Raw genomic sequence first — 23,561 nt, forward strand, 5'->3', positions numbered from 1 at the left:
TGGCTCTGTAGTAGACTGCTTAGTAGAGCATGTGTAAGGCACTGAGTTCCATTCTCAGCTCCACATATAAACAAATAAATGAAATGAAGATCCATAAACAACTAAAAAAATGTTAAAAAAAACCAACAGTTTCCAGATATTAGGTTTTACAGGTTTCACTCCACATGGTGGAGTTTGGGCTCTAACCAATTCACAAACCAGTGAGACCAGTAACTTTTCAGATTATTGGAAATTCACATGAATATACCCACTTTCAATTTTGTTAAATAAGTACATTTAATTTTTTGTATACTTTTGCTATATTTTATTTTGGGAATTTTTGAACATCAAAAACAACTGAAAGATTTGAATACTAAACACCCTACAAGCATCATGTGGATTCTAAATTTACATATTACTAGGTTTTAATTAGCACATTTTAAGTCATAAAAACTGACCCTGTTCAAACATGATCATTTTATAAAAATCCATTTAGATACATGCAAAATAGGAAGGAAATAACCTAATAATAAAAAGAGATGAATAATACAGCTTTATAATTTTTTTACTATATTTATCTGTTTGTTTATTTTGCTATACTGGTGAAAACTTTCACTGATACTGATCACAAGAACAACATTTGGGAGAAAATCAGCACTTTGATATTTGCTAAATTTTTGAGCCTCAGTTTAGTTATCTGTTACTGCATGAGGTTGTGGTGTAGTTACATGTGATCACAAAAGCACAGTATATGAAATTAATGTAAATAATGAATTCTGTAAATATTAGTTGTTGCTGAGTAGTGGCAGACAGAGTTGGAGGCAGGGGAAAATCCAAAGGGTTAAATGTCTCCAATTGATAATCCTCCTTGGAGCAATTAAGTATTGATTGTATTGCCAGAGATGAAATCTGAGTGAAAATTACTGAGGTACCGAAAAACAAGGATTAAAGTGGAGGCAAAAAAACAAAAAACAAAAACCCCAAATCCTAGAGTCAGCCTAGCTTGGATGAGCCTCCCATTAGAATGACTTTAGAGCCAATTTTTCTTTCAGTTCACTGAACACATCTTAAACTCAATGACTGAAAAGCACCATGAGACATATGACTCAGTAAACAAAGGGTGGAGTCAAATTACCTTAATCTTACAAGCCATGATTACATACAAGTCAATTGTTCCACCCTGTAGAAACAGCTGAAAAAGTATCTGCTGTCTTATTGGCAGTGTAACATATTGTCAAACCTCTGCATGTTGCTGATTATAAAGTTTATGTTGACACAAACTGAATTATGTACAATCTTCACTTGGTAAATTATTATAAAAAACATGTTTGTAAACACTGTTTGAATTTTGACTTATAATACAGTAGAAATCTGTGCAAGAAAAATATTTTGCTTTCAATGCATAGTTCTGATCAATGAGATTTTTAATGGTTGCATTAAAATAGAATACCAAATAATCAGTTGTAATATGTTATATATTTAACTAGCTTCTCCTCTTTGCTTTACTAACTTAAAGAAAATGACATGAATGTTGGAATATATCTTTCTACACTTTTTTCATGAAAGCCTTTTGTCAGGCATTATACATGTATATTGCAAATTTCTATAATAGTTTTAAAGTCTCTATTAAGATTCCATTTTGACTATTGAAAAGTGAGGCGAAGGCAGCAAATAACTCATGATTTTTCAGGAGAAAAAAACAGAAATGAAAACCAGATAGGTCTGAATTAAAGAGCATAAAATTCCTTATATGCTATTACTCCTTGAGTTCCCACAAACTTCAGGGAACAGGAAAGAACTATTGTGATCTCACTTGAGAGAACTGAAGGCAATGAACATCTACTGAGGACTTTTTAAGTGTCCAGGACTTTGTCTTACACATACATGGTAAGTATGCCATAAAATAATTATTGATTTGATTTGATTTGAAATCACCTCAATATATTTATATAGGACTATTAATTAAACTCTGCCGTGTCTATATAGTTGTGCTTAATATTGAACTATGAATTAATAGTGTAATTTGACAATAAATTCCCATTACCTGAAAGAAAGAGAGAAGTGAGTCACAGGATTTATTGTAAATTCAGGTATACACGATATATATGGAAAGAACTTTTAGATAATTTTGTGTTCATTTAAGTGAGATTTCAGGTATGATAGTAACAAAGCTTCTCTTCTGCTATGCAGCTTCCTTCAATGATCCCAATCCATGTCATGGTTTTAGCAAGCACTCAGTAGGATATTTCCTGAGATATATCTTTAACCCTTGTCTCTCTGAGCTCCATACTATCATTTCCAGTTATTCACACAATGTCTTATGGATGTTTTACAACCACCTTAAATGAATAGTTTAAAATTGAATTTGTTATCTTTTCCCTTGGCCTTCATTCACCTCCCATTATTTCTAATGTTGGTGAATGTCACTCACATCTACCTGGTGTCCTACATGAGGGATCTAGAGACTAGCTGCACTTGCTTCCTTTATATCACTTTCCACTTTCAGCTTGTCACTAAACAAATAATTCTTATCCTATTGTCTAAAACTTTTTCTCTGTTATTTTTATATCTTAACTCTGTGAAAACAATTATCTTATTCCTGATATTTGAAATCTCTGATAACTGCCTACAATGTTTTAGGCAATGCTGTGGGTCCTAAGGATACAGTGAACAGAAACAGACATACTAGCTATAATGATCTGACTGTGTCCTCTCAAAATACATATGTTGAAATCCGAACCTCCAAAATGATGATATTTGAAGGTGGGATTTGGTGGAGTCCATTAGATTATGAGGCCAGAACTATCATGAATAGGATTAATGTCCTTTAAAGAAAGATCCCAGAGAGATTTCTCACCCTAATACCATATGAGGTTACAGTAAGAAGATGGTCATCAATAACTAGAGAATGGGTTCTCACCAGACACTGAATTTACCAATATTTTGATCTTGGTCTTCCCAGCCTGAGATATAAATTTCTTTTGTTTCTAAGTCACATAGACAATGCCATTCTATTACAGTTGTCTGGAAAGACTATGACCCACCTGTAATGATGGAAGTAGGGAAGACAGAAATGAATAAAATAAATAAGGAAAAAAGCATGGAGGTAGGTAAAGGAGCATATATGAGGTGATACAATGTTAGAATAGCCAGGAAAGACCTTGCTAAGAAGCTAATATTTGAGTAAAGACCAAAAAGAGATGAGTGAGTTAGCCATGGAGACACAGGAAGAATGATTTGTCTAGAGGGAACACCAGCTTTAAGGTCTGAAGCAGAGTCTCTCTTGGCAAATTTGAGGAACAGTAAATGGGGCAGCTTGATAGAGTAGAATGAGTAGTTGAAAGACTAGTACAGGTAGATGAGATCAGAAAGATAGCAGATAGAGTCAGAAGGGGGAGGATCATTTAGAGCTGTGAATTTAAGGACTTTGGTCCTTGTTTTTAGTGAGACAGAAAGTAATTTGAGGTTTTGAGCAAAGAGTGACATCATATGTATTTCTTTAGTAGGATTTTCTGGATGCTAAGAAAGGAATAATGGACCTGGAATGGAGTAGGAGACCATTTAGGAGATCACATGAGAGATAATGGTGGCTTAGACAAGGGTAGTAGCAGCAAAGGTGATAAGAAGCGGTCAATCTGAATATATTTTGAGTTTAGACTTCAGAGGATTTGGTGAGATGTGAGAGAAAAGGAATCTAGGGTTTTTGCTTTTTTCTGATAGATTCTTTGAAACACTTCCAGGGAATTTTGAAATTAGGGTCTTATATCCTCTCTTTCCCCTTCCTCATTTGAAATTTGCCTTTATCTTGTCAAAATCTTTAGGAAATCATTTAAACCTTCTACATGGCATTTAAGGCACATCATGATCACCTCAGTAGTTTTAACTTCTGCCACATATTCACCTGCTCACTCTACTCCAGCTAGACAAATGTTACAAACAGTTATGTGCATGGTATTCTCTTGCCTGGAAAAAGTCTTCATAGTTCAGTTGCTTGGATGAGTCCCATTTTGTCCTTGAGATTAACTGAAGCATCATTTGTCTTCTTCCAGGTAGTTCCCCGCACCTCACTCCCCCTCCATACATACGTTTAGTGAATTTCTGTTTTGCTCATCATCACCTTATGTGTGCAACAATGATATTTGTGCTGCCTTTCACTTCTAGACCCTTCAGCTCATGAAAGGTGGAACTACATCTTGTCTGTCAGTATATGTTCCATCATAAGCACAATATCCATCACAGAGTCCACATCAGATATAATTTATGTAAAAATTAATGAATGGCTGCAAAGAGTAATTTAAAATGATTTTATAATAGATTGGAGGAAGTTGTTATCAAATTATATGCTGGACATTCTTTTTTTTGTATGCTGACAATTAAAAATATAGGTCAGAGAATAATCTCTACCATCTATTAAATGCTTACCATGTACCTGGCACTGTTTGAGATTTTCTACATAATTTTATTTAATCTTTGTAAAACCTTAGTTTATAGATGAGGAAACAGAGGCTTAGAGATTAAATTACTCAGAGCTGTCATGTGAATCCAGGTCTGGCAAGTTCAAATTGCAAATACCTACATCAGATGGGAGGAGATTTTCTACTAATTATAGGTTGTTACTAATTCCTATCACACTTATTACTGCCTTATTGTTGACATTAAAATTGGAAAATTAAAAAAATGTTTTTACAGACCTTATACTACAGGACATTAAAATACATATATTTGAATATGTGCCTATGTCTTTATATTACATGTGGAGTTACAAAGAATATGTAAAATTGTTCCATAGTAAAGGTACTTCCTCTGTTTTTCAGTCTCTTTAACTTTAGATTGTTAACCACGAGGGCAGGTAGTAGAAACTATTCAATGCAATGGTTTATTTATTTTAAGTTGAGGAACACTTTATTTAACAAAGTCTTGCTTAGAAGCCCAATAATATAAAATAGGTGAAAATAGAATAGCTTCTCTGTTGGACATTGGGTAGAAGGAAGGGATCTTTGTCTCCTGTTCCAACAAATCACTGATCTTGACCAAAACTTTTGTTTAAATTATTTTTCTTGATAAACTTAAGTGTAAGGTGCACTGTAAAAGGAAAAGAACTGAACATGATTCAGGGTTGCACAACTTGATGGCAGAGCCATAGTCACCCCCATAGTTTCAACTTCTTGAAGACCATGCTGCATTTTGAAAACTCTGGATTCATATGGAGGGTTAGAATTCTATCCATGAACCACAAATCCACATTCTAAAGGTAAACACAAATTAATGTCACATACACTATTTTGATTCTTTTGGGATGGGAAAATGTATGTGACAATAATTTGTGTTTACCTTTAGAATGTACTACCTTTATTTTAATGATTTACTTTTTAATTTATTTTTATATTGAGTTATATTAAAGAAGTTTATTTTCCTTGAGGATACAAATTACTTTATACCCCTTGAAGACAGAGAGGTTGGGTAAGTGATGAGGGACCTGAACTAGCCTATATAATAGTTGGTGAGAATTAGAAAAAGGCAACTCCCTGTCTGGGGTTGTGGCTCAGATGTGGCGCTTGCCTAGCACTTGTGGGGCCCTGAGTTTGATCCTCAGCACCACATATAAATCAATAAAATAAAGGTATTGTGTCCAACTACAACTAAAAATAAATATTAAAAAAAGAAAAGGGTAACTCCTTTGGGAGACAAAAATTTTTAAAAGACTGTTCCTTGGGTTGCATGCAACTCTACTCTGGGGCAAACAGCTTAGCAGGGATAGCCTCCATCTCAGCTTCCAGTCTTCCCCTGAACCATATAGAAAGAGAACTAGACTAGAGTAAGGACATGTGGATTCAAGAACTCTGTCAAATGGAAGCTAGGAGAGCTCACATAAACCATAACTACTCCAAGCTCCAGCTATTTTATTTTTAAAATGAGCAACATGGCAACATGATGGCTTTTTCATCCAAAAAGAATCAAAATAGTATATGTGACATTAATTTGTAAAATAAAGTTCACTGGTATTGAAGGTATTATTATAGGGACAACTGAAGTATAATAGCAAGATCTTTAGAAATGAAGATCCTTATACCAATGACTTTTGAGTATCCTGGATGAATCTTTTTAACATCATGGAATTTTATTTCCCCCAACTATATGATAATCTTAATAACACCCACTGCATAGGATATTTTGTGAGCACATAATATGCAGTTCATATAAAGGGCTAAGGAAGTGCAAGAAAATTTTTTTAGCAAAAATAATTATTTTCATGATTTTAATTGCTTAGCACATGCGGGGCCCTGAGTTTGATCCTCAGCACCACATATAATTCTACTTTATTACTATCTGCTTATATTTTAATTTATACTACCTGGAGAAAAAACTGCATGTCTTTTAAAATATTCAATACCATAATAAACATCTATCTTTTCCTCTTACTCTCTCTCTATATATATGTTCTTTTTCAGAGATGACTTCTACATTTATACCTTTAGTTATAAAACATTTTTCATGAATGCTAATTTCTTGCAAATGACTCTTGAGTTTTATCACACAAATAACTTTGAATGGAAAGAAAGGCATATGTCTACACTCTCCTTGATTGATGTATTTCTAGTGTAGAAGAAGTTTACTATTAGTTTTCTATTTTTCTATAGTTTTTAATTCTTTTACTCAGAAATATTTATTGAATAAGTAGGGATGTGATTCTGTGGTAGAACACTTGCCTAGTAATATTGAGTTTTGGACATGCCTATTATTTTTCCAGTCATGAAAAAATAAACAAGATATAATTTCTTAAGTATACTACAAAGTGATAGGTGAAAAGTGCCACATGATCACTCTATATGCTATAGAAATTAAGAGGTCAGAGAAATAACTTTTGGATAAAGGTAGGAGAAAACTGTTACTAATCTTTGTGGAACATGTGACAGGTGAGCTATGCCTTGAAGGATGGGTGGGCCTTCTGGGTAAATGAAGAAATAATAACAAAAGAGATAGAAAGTGCAGATGTGTTTGGAGAACGGTATATATAATTAGCCCAGTAAATTGCTTGTGGGCAAACAGATGGAAAAATAATCTGGAAAAATCAAGTTGATAAAGATTATGGAGGACTGAAGAGTGATTAATTATAGACTCTATGTTGGCTTTTGGGCATGATTAAGCTTTTTGAAATGAGAATTTTTAGGAAAATAGCAGTGTTTCGGAAAGATTAATTTGGTGGCCTAATTTGACTGCAATATGAGGGAGTTAGTAGGCAGAAAGTCTCATCGTAAAGACTATTTATTAGTCTTCTAGTAAGACAGGAGGGACCTAGGGCTGTGTAGGGGCTGAGTGGGAGCAAAAAGGGAAGACTTGAAAGGAATATGGAAGATGAGAAATTAGTACTATTCTCTGGTAGGGGATTCAGTGCGGGAGGTAGGAGCAGCATTCCAAATTGAGGCTTTGAGGATTGAATTTGAGTCACTGGTGATTAATCATATTAGTCACAGGAATTTGAGATTTTTCAAGATATTTTAATAATATGGATTCTTCCCAATTGTGAGGGTTATACTTCAATCAGTCCATCTTTATAGTAAGTTGAAAATAGAAGAAATCAAAATGCATTTAATATACCCTTTTACTTTGTAACTTAGTAATGCATGCATACTACCCTCCTGTTGATGACTAGGCATCATGACTTGCTGTTATTGCCTAGCATTGTAATAATATCATGGTGCCTATTGATATACAGGAAAAAGCTCAAAATTCTAAATTTAAAGTTATAAACTCCACTGAAGTATTGTTTTCACACCATGGTGAAGATGAAATATTATTAAATCAAACCATTATGAGTCCAGAACCATCTGTATTTAATTTTAGTAATTAGTAGTATTTGTTAAATAATAGTCATCCTAGAAGTCAACTGGAAAGGTGGCTCTAGGTTGAGCAATGATTTTAGGACTGGAGGTTTCTTTTCCGAAGTCATTATCTTAGAGGTAGTATTTAAATCTCTGAAAAAGAGTATGTAAAACCAATTCATTTTGCTACAGTTGGAATAAAAATACCGACCTACAATGTAACTCTAATCTATGCAGCCACACATGAATTTGACTTCATAAAGAATTTACCATTATTGTGGCTTTAGACATCCAGTAATATTGGAAGCACTTGGTAATTATATGTGTGTGTGTATATGCAGCTGCCAATTAATATTTACAAACACATGATCACCCCATTGTCTTAAGTAGAATTATTTTACATATAATAATAAAATTGGAGTGATTCATGACCCAGGGAAAATAAAAATGTAATATAGCTTACAAAAAGAAAAAAAGAAAGAAATATGTAATTTGATCTGTACTTCTTTTTTTCTACTCTACACTGATTCTTTAAAAAGCACTGACAGTTAAATGAATGCAAATAGGTTAAATAATTACTCATGCTGGATAATTAGGTGTGTGGTTATTTAAATGGTTGATAGAAGAACCACTGCTACTTCATTAACTCATCAATCAGTATCTGGCTATTTTAGGTACTTAGGGTATGGTATAAGGAAACCAAGGTCAAAGAACTAATTTTGGAATAATTTTCCTCACTAGTTCACAGCTACAAGCTGAGCATTTATTCTTATTTTAAAATAGCACTATGCTTCTTTTGTAATAATTCCTTTTCCTTCACAAAAGAAGGGAAGGAAATACCTAATTAAACAAGATGATCTGATACAAGCTATGCCACTTATGAGCTACATTGATTATCTTCCTAAGGATGTCATGCTGAATGTCATATGCTTTTCTTTTGTGAGGCAACACTTTTTTGAACATTTTAACATTTTCTAGGATATTCAAGACTAAAACTGGTGATGCCTATATATCTATCAGTCATCTGGTACTACACTGGGTATTTATCTTGTAACATTTTAACTCTTAAATTCTTGATGCTTCACGGAGACTCTGCTTCCAGGAACTTCTAATGTAGTCCCATATTTCCATATGACTTTGATTTTTTTTCTCCCATTTTATTCTATCTCCTTATCTTGCTCCAGGAATCTTGGTTTCCCTGTTTAGCCTCTAGCACAACTGACACTCTCCAGCATGGGGTATTGGTACTTCCTGTTCCCTCTGCTTGGAGCACTCTTACTCAGGTTTCCACAGGGCTCTCTCCCTTGTTTCTTTAGAGTCACTCTTCAATTGACATCATCTCAGTGAGACCTTCCTAACTACCCTATTTAAAAGTGTAACTACTCTCTCTGTTCTATTATTAATATTTATTTGTTTTATTATTATTTTGTGGAGAACTTATAGCTTTCTAATATACTAAACAATTTACTTGTTTTGTTTTGTCTCCCTCCACTGGTTTAGGGTTCCATGAGGTGAGGATTTTATTTTATTTCCTTTCTAACTTTACACCAACTAGTGTATAATATCTTTATTTTATAAGACAGTGTTTCCATTACTCTGGTTTCTTTCTATTTAACACATTCAAGAACTATTTCTAGAATGACATTGGCTAAGGAAGGAACTGAATTTGATATTGAAAAGACTAGAGAGGAATATGCCATATGCTAAAGACAAGTCAATATTCATGAATGGGGCTTATTTCATAGCCTTTTCAGGGAAAGTATTTGTTGACCAAGGAAGACTTAATCGATGAAACTTACAGTTTGTCTCTTTCTTTCTTTCTTTCTTTCTTTCTTTCTTTCTTTCTTTCTTTCTTTCTTTCTTTCTTTCTTTCTTTCTTTCTTCTCTCTCTCTCTCTCTCTCTCTCTCTCTCTCTCTCTCTCTCTCTCTTTCTTTCTTTTAATTTTAGTTGTAGATGGACACAATACCTTTATTTTATTCATTTATTTTTATTTGGAGATAAGGATCCAATCCAGTGACTCACATATGCTCGGCAAGCACTCTACCACTGATCTACAACCCTAGCCCCAAGTACTTCCTTTTTTAAAAATCAGAGTTCTGACAAAGTTCTGCACCCATCATTTCTTTTTAATATTTTGTTTTTACTTATAGGTGGACACAATATTTTAATTTAATTTTATTTTTTTATGTGGTCCTGAGGATTGAACCCAGTGCCTCACACATAGAAGGTGAGCGATCTATCTCTGAGCTACAACCCCAGCCCTGCACCCATCATTTTTAATGCAAGATTTTTCAGATGATAATTTTGGATCCTCATTCGGTAGTTAACTTATTTTAGGCTAAGGAAAGAGATGGTGTATCTGTATTGTCACTCATGCATTACTTTCCTCAAAGCAAAATGATTTACTTGGAGCATGGTACAGACTGTTGACAAAGTTTTGAAGAAATGCTGTTGGTTGCTGGTTGGTTAAACTTGTTTGGTTTCTCCTCACTCAGCTTATACCCTCATATTCAATAACAGAGTCAACCTTATGAAATTATGACTAGAAAGTATCTGAAGACTTTGAAGATATTTCTGCAAAGAGTCAATGGCTTTAAGGAATATTCTGATTTCTGCTTGGTCATACTTAGTATACACTTGCTTTTATAAGAAAGGTCATCTTTCCTGACACTGTACAGTGGTACAAAGGGTGGGTTATTGTTTCCATAACTGAGCTTAAAAAGCCTTTTCTGTCTATAAATGGACACAGGGGCATTATGGCAAAATGTGTCACCATTTAGAAAGGTGAAACTGCCTAAGTGATTTATAAATAGAAGGAATAGACATGTTTCTTATGGATCTTTATGATGCTAATATTTTAAATGTTTCTCTAAAAGTCATCAAATTCTCAATGGAGAAAATACTTCATTGACTCTGCTGTTGTTAAAGAAAATGCCCCAGTGTTTGAATACTAACAATTTTAACAGAAAGCTTGGACACAGGTTACCTATCTCCTTGAGGATTAATGTTAGTCAGTGGGAGTCTAGCATGCACTCTAGAGGGCACTGTCATTCAATGTTTGTATTCTATTACTTCTGAGTTCTGGAAAGTATAGGCATTAATCTACACCAGTTTCAAAGCAGGAAGCAACTATTTTGTTGAAGACTTGTTTCCTTGCCTGTTTCACCCAAGACAGACAAAATAGCATTTTTTTTATATCTGTATTTGGTTTTCAGATAGGTAAGTGTTCTTCCTCTCTTCCCTTCCCTTCCCTTTACTTTCTTTCTTTTTTATTTTTAACTAAAGATGTTCTTTGACTTACTGGCATCATTTTTTTCTTGCTAGCTACTTACAAAGTATAAATAAATATTTATGACAGTAGAAATACATAATATTTATTGTCAAATTGCTCTTTGGGATATGAGTACTTGAATATCTTCAGAACTCAATTATGTTTTGGTAGGAAAATGTTCTGAAAATGGGCTTTGGTGATGGTTGCTCTTCTCTGTAAATATACTAAAACCAATAAATTGGACACCTTGAATAGGTGAACTTGGTGGTATGTAAATATATTTTAATATAAATATTATTATTTTGCTTCCTGAGTGTAGTATATTTTCTAATATTAATTTGATAATTATATATTGACTGAAAAAGTTCTAACAATTGCCAATTGAATGTAAAGATATATATCAGTTTTTTTTAAAACATTGGTCATAACATTGTAATGTTGGGTACAGCAATGCAGAGATAGGAAAGAAGGTTCTATGAATAATGGAGTAGAAGAAATACAAAACAAATAGATCATTAATAATGAACAAATTAAGAAGCAAGAATTTATTAATAAATATCTTTAAGCCAGAGAGACATTTTAGCACACATTGGATGAATTATATCCAAGGAAATGATAGAATGGAGAATTCAGAAATGTTCTGGAACTGTTCTTTCAGGATGAGTGGTTGAAGGTTATTATCAGGAACTTAGGTAAGAGGAATGAAGACTGGAATCAGAGCCTCACTGAATTCATCATGATTAGTTCTATTTAATTACTGTCACTAATAAATGGTAATTATTCTCATAGACCAAACAAAAAAGTGGCTTCTAGTGAATCATAGACCAAACCTAAGATTAGTTGTTTCACATGCTCTTGAGTAATATTTAGTTTTATTAATATATATATATTTTTAAAATCTATACTCAACCCCTTCTGAATTTAATCCTACTGGCTTTTTGCCCAGACTGTTTTTAGAAGCAGGGTAAAGACATGAGGTTCTCAGTATCATTCTCCCAGGTTGATTTTGTTTCATAATGAAATTCATAGAGTTCCATGGTCTATGTACCAAATAATATTGAGCTCTGTTCAATAGAGTATATTGCTCAAAGCTCATGAAAAATACTGAAAATGTGTTCTTTTACCCTGAATGCAGTCTACATAGAGAGGCAGGGGAGTGCTATAATCAAAGAGCTACTTGACACCAAGTAAAACCTTCCCTGGACTTCAGTTTTCTTCTCTGTCATTGAACAGAAGGTGTGAGCTTCCTCATCACCTTCATACTCTTCTTCACATTGATGGCTTCTTTTTACTTTGAGGACTACTACATGCGATAGATCCTCCAACCTTACTACACACTCCATCTTTGCAAGTATTTTATTTCCTTAAGAGGGCCTGTTGGCTCATGTGCGTATTTCTTGTCTCACCCAATTTGCTTCTTCAACACCCAAGAGATAGTAAGCTCCATGAGAGTGAGAGCATAGAACTCTCTCTATGAGAGAATATAGGTGTAAGAGGAGTAAGAATATAGCAAGTAAGAAGTAAGAATATAGCAAGTAAGAGGGCAGACTCTGAATCTAGACCAACTGGATTCAATCACCTCTGCCATTTACTTGCTGTATGAACCTAGGAAGTCACCTAACTTCCCAATTCCTTACCTGCAAAATGAAGGTAACAATAATACCTACCTACATATTTTTATAAGGATAAAATTTTATCCTTATAAATATTCTTATAATATAAATGATATTTATAAAATTTATTTTACAAATGTGTTAAAATTTTAACACAGCTAGAATAATATCTGGCACATGGTTGGCCCTATGTCATTGTTTGATGAATCAAATAAATGAAAACAGGGGCTGATTATGATTTGTTTTCCACTGCATTTTCCTAAGTTTTTATTAAATAGATCTGTGCAGTAAGGAGATGGAGTGTATATTGGAAGTGAGGCCCTATCTACTCTGTGAATATTGCCATGGTTTCTAACATGGGCATCAAAAGCCACATGCATAGGAATTCTTTCATGACTCCTGAATAAATGTACATGTTAACTCAATTACTTTTGTTTTGATATAAAAATGCCTATGAAATACTAGCCCTGAGTGGAGGCCTATATTTTAATTACTACATGGGTAATACAGCAGCACAATAATGGTATAATATTACTATGACACAATAGTTTTGATTATGAGTTTTGTTATCACACAGTTCCATGTGACCACTGGCACATGACAAAACCTCTCTGAGCCCTACTTTTCTCACCTTAGAGGGTTGTGAGGATTATATGAGACACTGTACTTAGAACTCTACCATATGTATGGTAAAGTGTAAATTCTCTGAAGTGAATTATACCTTGACAAATAACAGTTACTTGGGCAGGGTGAGGATGGGAAGTTAGTAGGTAGGATGTATTTGTGGAGGTACCCACAGGATCTTTTAAGTATTGGTGATGCTATTTCTTTTAAATAGATGCTAAGGACTCAGAAATTCAATTTTAGAAATGTTTACATCTTTGGAAAGATTTTATTCTTTTTACCATAACTACTAACCATTGATATATTTTTTTGCAAAAGTTTTAAAAATACTTAATACAAGTATATTCACTTAAAAATCTCACATCAGATACTACGTGATCTGAATTCTACTCCAATAAGGTTTGTGCAAGTACATATCAATATATCCTTTCTAACTATATCATCAGAACTAACTTTAGGCATATGCCATTATTTCAAGTTAAATTATATGGCCTAGAGGTGATTCAGTAGGTTGTTATCAACATAATTATATGATGAGCTTCTTGTACCCAACATCCAGAATAGAAAATTGCTAACATTTTGCCACTTAAGGCTGTTTTTTTTCCATAAAGAAAATAAGACATTTCAGATAAAATTCACTTGATCCTTCATCTCCAGTCTGATTCCTTTCTCCCATCCTAGTCAACCATAATGGATTCATAATGGATTTAGTTTAATAGTGGATTTAGTTTCTCATTCTTGTGTATTCTTAATACTTTTGTATAGTTAGGTATTGTATTTGTGAATAAAATATAGTATCATTTTATTAGTTTTTTAAAATATACATATATAGTTATCATCAGATGACCTGCTTTTCTGAGGCATTCTTTGATATGAATCTAAGTTATTTGTTTTAACTGCTATATGGTAATTCTGATTTATAAATATCATTTAATTTATCCATTATTGAAAATGAATATTTTGTTCATATCTTTGAACATAATGCAAGGGTTTTCTTTAAGGAGTAGCCCTCTTTGATATTTGGTTGATTTTTAGTTATTAATTTTTATTTTAATTAATACATGAAAGGAAAAGTTGTACATAGTTATGAGGTACCATATGATATTTTGATTCATGGATACATGTATATTTCTCATTATTTATTGTCATCCTACTATGCAGTAACACATAAGAAAGGAAGTTCATTTTTAATTAGGCCTTATGTGTGATATGTTTCATAATCAAATTATTTAAAAGTAAAAGGATAGAATGGGAGAAGAAAACAGAAATAGAGGCAGTGGGTCTAAAATCTTTCAGAGTGTTTTGCTATTAGGGAGAGATTAGAAATGAAGTCATAGCTGGAAAAGGGATGTGAGTCAAATGAAGGACTTTTTTGTTTAACTGAAAATAGAATGGCATGTCTTCATGCTGATAGGAATATTCCAACAGAGGAGAAAACTTATATGTCTTAATTTATTTCTTGCAGTAAGTCAGGCAGATACGCTGCCTAAGAAGTAATATATCAGAATAAAAAACTTATGTAGGTTAGAAAAATTATATTCAGTGGTTTTTTGACACCTATACTTGAATTCTTAGCTCACATATCCTCTTATTAATTACTGCTACATTTGTTCCTAAGTCTAGCAAATAGATATCATAAATATTAATAGAATCTACAATTCATTTTTGCTGAATTATTCATTGACATGAACTTTTGAAGCCAGTTCTGTTTTTAAATCACAATGGACTGTTCCCAATAATTAATTTTAGACTTGAGATGGTGCTTTTATTTTATACATTATGAGCATATACTACAGTTAGACTTTAAAAATATTCTTTAGCTGATATCATGAAACATCTTTGCTCAAGAGAATGAGATTCTACAAGTTGGAGCAATATCTTTTAAGGAATTGGGTTGAATGACTTTGAATTCCACAATAATAAATAGTAGATATTGATTTCTACCTCGGGTCTTATTTTAGGGAGGGCAACTGTAGCCTATTATGGAGCTAGGAGAGCTTTAGTGTCAGAAAAATAATGGATTTCTGAGGAAACAAGTTTATTTTGGCAGGTGGGGCGGGGAGGTCTGGGGATTGAACTCAAGGGTATTTGACCACTGAGCCACATCCACAGCCCTATTTTGTATTTTATTTGGAGACAAGGTCTCACTGAGTTATTTAGCACCTCACTGTTGCTGAGGCTGTCTTTGAACTCATCATCCTCCTGAGCCACTGGGATCTGTACCATGCACCACTGGGCTCAGCTCTGAGGAATTAGTTTGAATGCTCTCTAGTAGAAAAATTGCCAGTAGACTTGAGAGAATTGCCAGGAAACATGTAATCCCAAATGACTGATTGCAGCTGATCTTCATATGTATCATACTGACATCTCTAGTCGCCATTCCATACTACTGTTAGGAAATTCTGGCCAAATGTAGCAACTATTTGAGAATGTAGTCCAAAATATTTGTAGACAAAAACTTAGGCAGTTGTCTCTCAGTATCTGAGATGGATTGGTTCTAGGACCACATGCAGGTAAAAAAAAATCTGTTGATGCTTATGTCCTTTCTATAAAATGGTGTAGTATTTGTATATGATCTACATATAAAAAAATCCCTAGATTGCTTAAAATACCTAGTACAATGTAAATGCTATGTAAATAATTGTCATACTGTATTGTTTAGGGAATAATTACAGGTAAAACAGTCTGTGATGTTTTAACACAGACACAACCATCACAGTTTTAACTGTATAGTACTTCACACTATTTTGGGCTCCGACTATAAACATATATTGATGTCTTCCCTGCCCAATTTCTATGAAGAAACACATTCTTTGGCTAGCAAATTATAATTTTAAGCATGATTTTTTTGAAAGATAAAAGAGCAATTCAGTGACCAGATTGAAACAGCAGGAAAAGAAAGAGTTTGGTAAACATTTTTTGACATTGATGTTTTTTCTTTTCTTTTTTTCCTCACTTTTGTCTCATGTTCTTTCAGGCTCTTGGGAGGCAGGGCATCTGACTGACTTTGGCATGCCTCTGTAGCCAGTTAATCATATCATAACAAAAAACAAAAACAAAAAAAAAAGTGGAGTAAATAAAAATAAGATTTGTTCTGGTGGGAGGATTCCTGCTAAGACTTGTCTATTCCTGAGCTGAGATTGGTTCTTTTGCTGTAAATCATATTATGAATTCTAGCCTGTACTTCACCCTGTTTCCTCAAACCTCATATCACATATTTTATATAATCTGGTAGATACAGACACTCTCTGGATGGGACTAAGAAATTCTGGAGTGCTCAAGGATCTTCAGATGAGTAACAATAACACAGCCTTCCAGGTTCTGGGCCTGTAGAAGGATTTCCTTCTTCAGAGAAGGGGAAAAGAAGGTGAATAAAGAAAGGAACATAACATTTGTCAGCCCTCAGGAGATCAGGAGAGGACAATTGGAGAGATCCTTGTTTTTTTTTTTTTTAATAAATCAAACCATCCAAGAGAGCCCATCCTCAACCAAATGTATTTCAGAATTATCAGAAGATTTATGTAAAATTTGGTAAAAAAAATACCTACAATTACCTAAATATTATAATATATAATTACATTTTCCTTCCTCAACCTGATTTGGATACTTTGGTCCTTCAAAGGATATGAAAGAATTGGGAAAAGTTGGAGTTTAAAAAATTTCCTAGGTCATTTGAATGTGCTTTCTCCTTCCTGCTGGAAATTCTGATTTGGACTTGGATTTTCCAATCGCACGTCCTCAAATCTTTGAATAAGATTACTTATTAATATTAAGTTATATTCAAAATTTCAACAATTTAGCATGATAATGCTGATTATCTTTTCTTGGTAAAATTAACTGACCAACTCATAAAAAAAATGAATTGAGAGTTGCAGATGTTTCATCTTAATAAAAGGGATGAGCTTATTAGTAGTAGTAAACTCAATCTGTTTAAGAGATAAAATGTGCCAAAACGTCTATAGAAATAAAAATTCCTAAGGAAAGTTCTTTGTTATTGGTAAGGCTGGCCCTGACTAAATGTCAGATTTCCTGTACATGATGGAAATATTTAAAAATTAGATTGATCTGGGACTGGGGATATAGCTTAGTTGGCAAAGTGCTTGCCTCACATGTACCTGGACCTAGGTTCAATTCTCAGCACTACAAAAATAAAAAAACAAATAAATTTTTTAAAAATTAGACTGATTGAAGGCATTCTGCAAAAAATTATACGTCTTTTATTATTTAAATCTTTATTTCCTTTGAATGATGGTTTGATATACATTTAGCTGCAATATATGGATCAGTTTTTTAAAACTCAGAGAAATTTTTTTTTAAAGAGAGAGAGAAGTTTTTTTTTATTTTATCTAAATGTAGTTTTTTTTTTATTGGTTGTTCAAAACATTACAAAGCTCATGACATATCATCTTCCATACATTTGATTCAAGTGGGTTATGAACTCCCATTTTTTACCCCAAATACAAGTTGCAGAATCACATCGGTTACACACCCACATTTTTACATAATACCATATTAATGACTGTTGTATTCTGCTACCTTTCCTATCCCCTACTATCCCCCCTCCCCTTCCCTCTCATCTTCCCTCTCTACCCCATCTGCTATTGTTTAATTCTCTCCCTTGTTTTTATTTTCCCCTTTCCCCTCACAAACTCTTATATGTAATATTGGAGAGAAGTTTTTAATATTACTTTTTTAAAATTTTTCTGTGGACACAACATCTTTCTCTTATTTTTATGTGGCGCTGAGGATCGAACCCAGCGCCCTGCGCATGCCAGGCGAGCATACTACCGCTTTAGCCACATCCCCAGCCAATCAGAGAAATTTTTTAAAATTAAAATATTTCAGCAAAATACATTTCAAAATGTAATTTGATTGCCAAAAGAATATTATTGTTATAGAAATTTTAGGAATAGTGAAAAATATAATTCATAAACACTACTTTAATACAATAAACCTTATTAGGGTTTTATATTCCTTATTAGAGTTTTTGACATGTGTATCTTTACATTTGATAGTTGATCAGAAAGTACAATTTTAAAATTTGTTTTATTTTCACATTTAATGTGAGTGGTCGCAGTATATAAATTACTTCATAGGTTTTTAACATCTTCCTCATTTATATTTTATGAATATGAAATAATGTTTTATTTTCTACTTTGCTGGAAATTTAAAATGTCATCCATTTTTCACTTAACTATCTATTCAAGTGAACACAGATTTTCATTTCTAAAAATAGATTGGATTTTGATTTTACATTTCTAATGCTCAGATTAAAATAAATCCAACTATTCTTGTCATAACCACATATTTTCCTGGTTTTTATTGATTCCCCTTTCAGCATGACATATCAGTATCATGTTTTGCTGTGCACACAGAAAAACAATATGTACAACATAAATACTCAGATGCACACATAAACACATCAAATTACATATAGTGATTTTCATTGTGTTAATTGGTACTGTACCATCTGATGTTAGGTTATGCCATACCTTGTTGCTTTTTATGAAAAAGTATATAAAAATAATTATTCATTAACTAAAAAAAACAAAAAATATTTTTCTTAAGTATTAGCAAACTTTTCTTGAAAATAACAATTCCATAACTGTATGTAAAATAGACAAATACTGTCTTTACTTTCTCAAAAAGGACATTTAGAATTTATAGTATTTTTAATAATCAGCAATCACACAGTATCAGAAGTCAAAATATAGAATTCTCAAAAAATTCTGAAACAATATACCTTTAAAATATCTACACATCACTTTTTGAAGAGTGAAACATGAGATAAAAACACTTGCTTATTAAAAGAGATGTTGAAATGCTAAACCATCTCTTGAGGTTTATTCATTTTGTAAAAATGCAGCTAAACACCTTATCTAAACATCAAACATCTACACAATATGTAAGTTTCAGTGAAGTTTTTGAAAGTCACAAGAAGATTGCTGGACACAGCCAAAATTTCTTAAACTTCTGTATATTTTTTATATCCCTAAGAAATAGTAAAACATCTAAAACCACTGAAGGAAAAAACAGGACTTACCTATACATTTTAACCCTGAATAATGAAGAGGTTCGTTTTTTCTGCCTGTTCCACTGCTTTGAGAGTCTCACAAATGAATCTCATGTGTTTATGTGTATCTTTGAGCGGGCTGAAGTCAAAGGAGGAAATCCCTTGTAATTAAAATCTAACTTGTTAAACAAGTCTGAAGGAATCAACTTGTATGACTTATGAAAATCAATAGTATGACTTATGAAACAGAATCAGAAACAGGGAATTTCACAAAGCAGTAAGAATTTCATTTATTCTGGTAAACTGTGATTAAACACAATGGAGGGTGACATGTATTATGCAAAAACTAGTGACTACTTCACATAGTATAATAATTTTCAATCCAAGAAGACATGACATTTTTGCCCCTGATATCATATTGTAATGTACCTTATTCCTTGCCACAGCGAGCCAAGAACTGTCAGGAAAAAATTATATACATTAATGGGTATTATCTCTGAATTCCCTTGTCTCTGAGAAAAAGTATTTTTTTTTTTCTCATAAGATATGAAACAGAGATTCAGATAGGTGCTCGAATAGGTATATAAATTGTGGAATAAGCAAGCAAAACAGCAGGGACTAGAATCTACCTAATCTTTTTCTTAGTATTGTCTTTTGAAAAACATTTTGCATAGGCTACTAGAAGATGAGTGGAAAGTAGTGAGTATTATCTGTGTGTGGGTTTAGAATAAGGATTCAGAGTAAGAGTAGGTAGTGTTTGTAGGCAGGAGCAGAACCCAAGAAAACAGGCAAGAATAGCATGTAAGTGAGAAAGGGCATTCCTGTCTAATGTGTTGGGAAAGAGTAGGAGACAAATTTGGAAGGTTATGTTGGGACTACCTTGTAAAAAATAACGAATGCCACAGAATTGGAACTTGGAATAAAATTAGACTAGGAATTAAAAATTGAGTTCTAGGCTTAGATTTTTCATTAACTGAGTATGTAGTCTAAGGAAAAAAATTGCATTTTCCTCCTTGAGTCCTATGTATTTATGAGAAAATGGGAAACTATATTGGGGGTCCTTGAGGGCTCTTTCAACTTTAAAATTCTGTGACTTTCTTATAGATTACTGACAACTAATGACTTATGAATTTATTCAAGGATCTTAACTCAAGAAGTATTCAATTACTTACAGTTTTTTTAAACATAATATGCAATCTGTACAACAAAGGCAGGAATAAGTGGTTTCTCCTTATCCTTCTTAAATATGTTTTTTAGACTGTATTTCATGCTTGATTGTCTGTAATTGATTTTTTTCAGTGAAAAAAATGAACTAATATTCTTAAAAATTTGAACATTACCTGAACAAACTATTTTCATTTAACATGTTAACTTCAGGTAATTTCAAGAATGAAATAGGTCAAGGCCTATCCTCCCACTTATATTTTTTCATATATAAATATATTTTGTACAAGTTATGTTGTATCAATGTGTAACTTTGTATTATACTTTTTTATTTGTTTTGGGTATTGGGGATTGAACCCAGAGATGCTTTACAACTGAGCTAAATTCCCAGCTCTTTTTATTTTTTTACTTTCAGACAGGACCTCTGTAAATTGCTGAGACTGGCCTTGACCTTGTGATCCTTCTGCCTCCAATTCCTGAGTGCTAAGATTACAAGCGTGTACCACCATCACCATCCTATATTATGCTTTTTAAATTACATGTTATTTCATAAGCATATCCCTGTTACTAATTCTTATTTCTAGGAGCTATATTTATAACTTTTTATTTTGATGTAATTTCAAACTAACAGAAAATGTGTAATATTGCACCTAGATTCATCACATATCAACAAATTTTTCACTTTTATTTTTTTATTTATTTTTCAGAACTGGGTATTTTTCAGAACTCAGGAACCCAGGGCCTTATGAATATTAGGCAAGTACTCTATTACTGAGCTACATCTCCAGCCCTAATTACTAAAAATTTTAATGGCTATATTTTAAAGGGAAAATCATTTACACTGAATGGATTCATCATAAAATATGAAAACAACTTTCTAATATGAAGTTTTTAGACATTTTCTGTTTTTTACAATCATAAATGGTTCAATGACACCTTCATGAACAGTTTTTCTTTTTTTATCCTACTTCTCAATTTTTACTTAGAATATACTGAAAAGTCTTGTTGTGCCAAATAGTTTAAATATTTTAATGGCTTTTAAAATTTCTTCTTGTTTCAATTTTTTTTTTTTTTTAGATTTTGAAGTGCTATCTTTTGTTTTTGTTCATTACAGAATCTCACCCCATTATGCATGCTCCTTCTCCTACATCTTTGGAGTACTCAGCAAATGCTTTTTTACCCAGTATGTGCTTACTTCAAATACTGTTTGAATGTCAAATAAATTAATATATTAATGCAAATTTATTACTTTACTGTTCACAACAAAACCTGGGAAGGAGTCAGAAGAATGGCATGTGGAAAATTGTGTTCCCTTTGAAAGTGACTTCCTGCATGATAGTGATCATTCAGAAAGAGAGGTGGGGCTGAAATTATGGTTTGTGAAGCAAAGAAACTGTTCATAATAGGAACTAGTTACAAAAGTGTTGACTCTTAACCTTTGGATCCTTAGGGAGTGGGAGGATAGGCCTTGACCTATTCCATTCTTTAGAGGTGGCTTGTACAGGAATAGGTATGTAGAATCACATTATACAAAAAAAAAAAAAAAAAAAAAAAAAAAAGCAAGCAAGCCAACAAAAACCCCAATAGCAAAACAAAAAAATCCAAATACCTCTTCTCTGTTAGACTTGATTTTATTCTCCCACTCATAAAATTGTGAAACCAAGGTAACCTGACCTAGGAGAACTGGTACAAAAAGCCTTCAAGAAGATAGTAGACAGCATTTATTTTAAAGGAAGATAAACCATACAATGTAAGAATTATTGAGGTTGGTTCTTTTGCCTGCCAAAGGAGAGGGGGAGAGACCATGCTAAAGAAAATATCTCTGAATCATTGAATCTTGAACTCTGGAATATTTCTCCACAAACATCTATTAAAAGACCTAGTTTTGAAGGAAATATGAATCATTCAATGGAGCCCGTCATAACAATATAAATAGGAAAAAAAAGGAAAACAACAATAACCAAAAAGCAGATGATCTAAGAAGGTGTGGACCAGTAGTGTTTTCTTTGAGTTTGGAGTCTATTTAAGTCATCAAGTCCAAAGTAGCATAGTTGTGGTTGGTGATGCTTTTTTTACAAACTCCCTCACAGATATATAAAGGTAGAAAAAGAAAGATAATGAATATACCCATCATTCAAAAGTTGCAATATGTTATTAAAATATTTACAATCATTATAAATGTAAATTTAAAAATTGTGTAGTAATGGATTTTGAAAATGTGGCCAATTTAATTTTCTGGATTATGAAAATTGTAGGCAGTTGAAGATAAAAAGATAAGTAAAATCCTAGTGTTTCAAATCTTGTCTATTCTGAAAGCATGATATAGTAAAAACAAGTATGCTCTTTGAAGGTAGAAATTGCCCTAAATAAAATCTTGGCTCTTATACTTTTTACCCAGTGTCGATTTTCATATCTCTAGAAATGGAGTTAAAATTACATTCTATAAAGTTGTGAAAATCAAATTCAGTCAAATCAAATCAAATCATCTAATGCATTAGTAACATAGTCATTCGGGCAGTAGTGTGTGTGTGTGTGTGAGCTCAAAATCATTGAGGAGTGAACATACATATTTTGAAAATGGTCTTCGATGTTTCTAAAATGTTTACTTTCCTAAATTCCCACTTTATTTTCCTTTTCCAAACCAATCATTTCAAAATCATTTATACAAACATGGTTAAGGAAACGCGACATTCATTACAACCTGTGATGGCTTTCATGCTGAAAGTCAGCTCTTATGCTTTCTACTTGTAATTTTCTAACAGTTTTTTTTTGTAATAAGAGGTAATAGAAGCATCTCTCTTTTTATTTCTTATTTTAGATATACAAGACAGTAGGGTACATTTTGACATACATTCATGGCATGCAAGCATTACAATTTTAATCCCATTCTTGTGGTTGAACATGATGTGGAGTTACACTGGTTGTATATTCATATATGAGCATAGGAAAGTTATATTTGATTCATGCTACTGTATTTCCTATTTCTATCCCCACTTCCTTCCCTTCATTACCAGAGAGAATATTCAACCATTGGTTTTGGGGGACTGGCTTATTTCACTTAGCATGATATTCTCCG

The 23,561-nt window shown here is 32.8% G+C and overlaps 1 protein-coding gene across 1 annotated transcript in view; it reads right to left on the reverse strand.

Annotated features, from left to right (window-relative positions):
• The window catches only part of Tmprss11d (transmembrane serine protease 11D), a 57,781-nt gene extending 38,312 nt beyond the window's left edge, over nucleotides 1-19,469 (reverse strand). Inside the window, 1 exon segment of the mRNA XM_078020718.1 lies at nucleotides 19,352-19,469. Coding sequence (XP_077876844.1) covers nucleotides 19,352-19,359 — 8 coding nt within the window. The 5' untranslated portion in view covers nucleotides 19,360-19,469.
• Nucleotides 19,470-23,561: the final 4,092 nt, after the last annotated feature.

Source organism: Ictidomys tridecemlineatus, chromosome 9 (genome assembly GCF_052094955.1).
Source record: "Ictidomys tridecemlineatus isolate mIctTri1 chromosome 9, mIctTri1.hap1, whole genome shotgun sequence".
In the NCBI taxonomy this organism is placed as follows: domain Eukaryota; kingdom Metazoa; phylum Chordata; class Mammalia; order Rodentia; family Sciuridae; genus Ictidomys; species Ictidomys tridecemlineatus.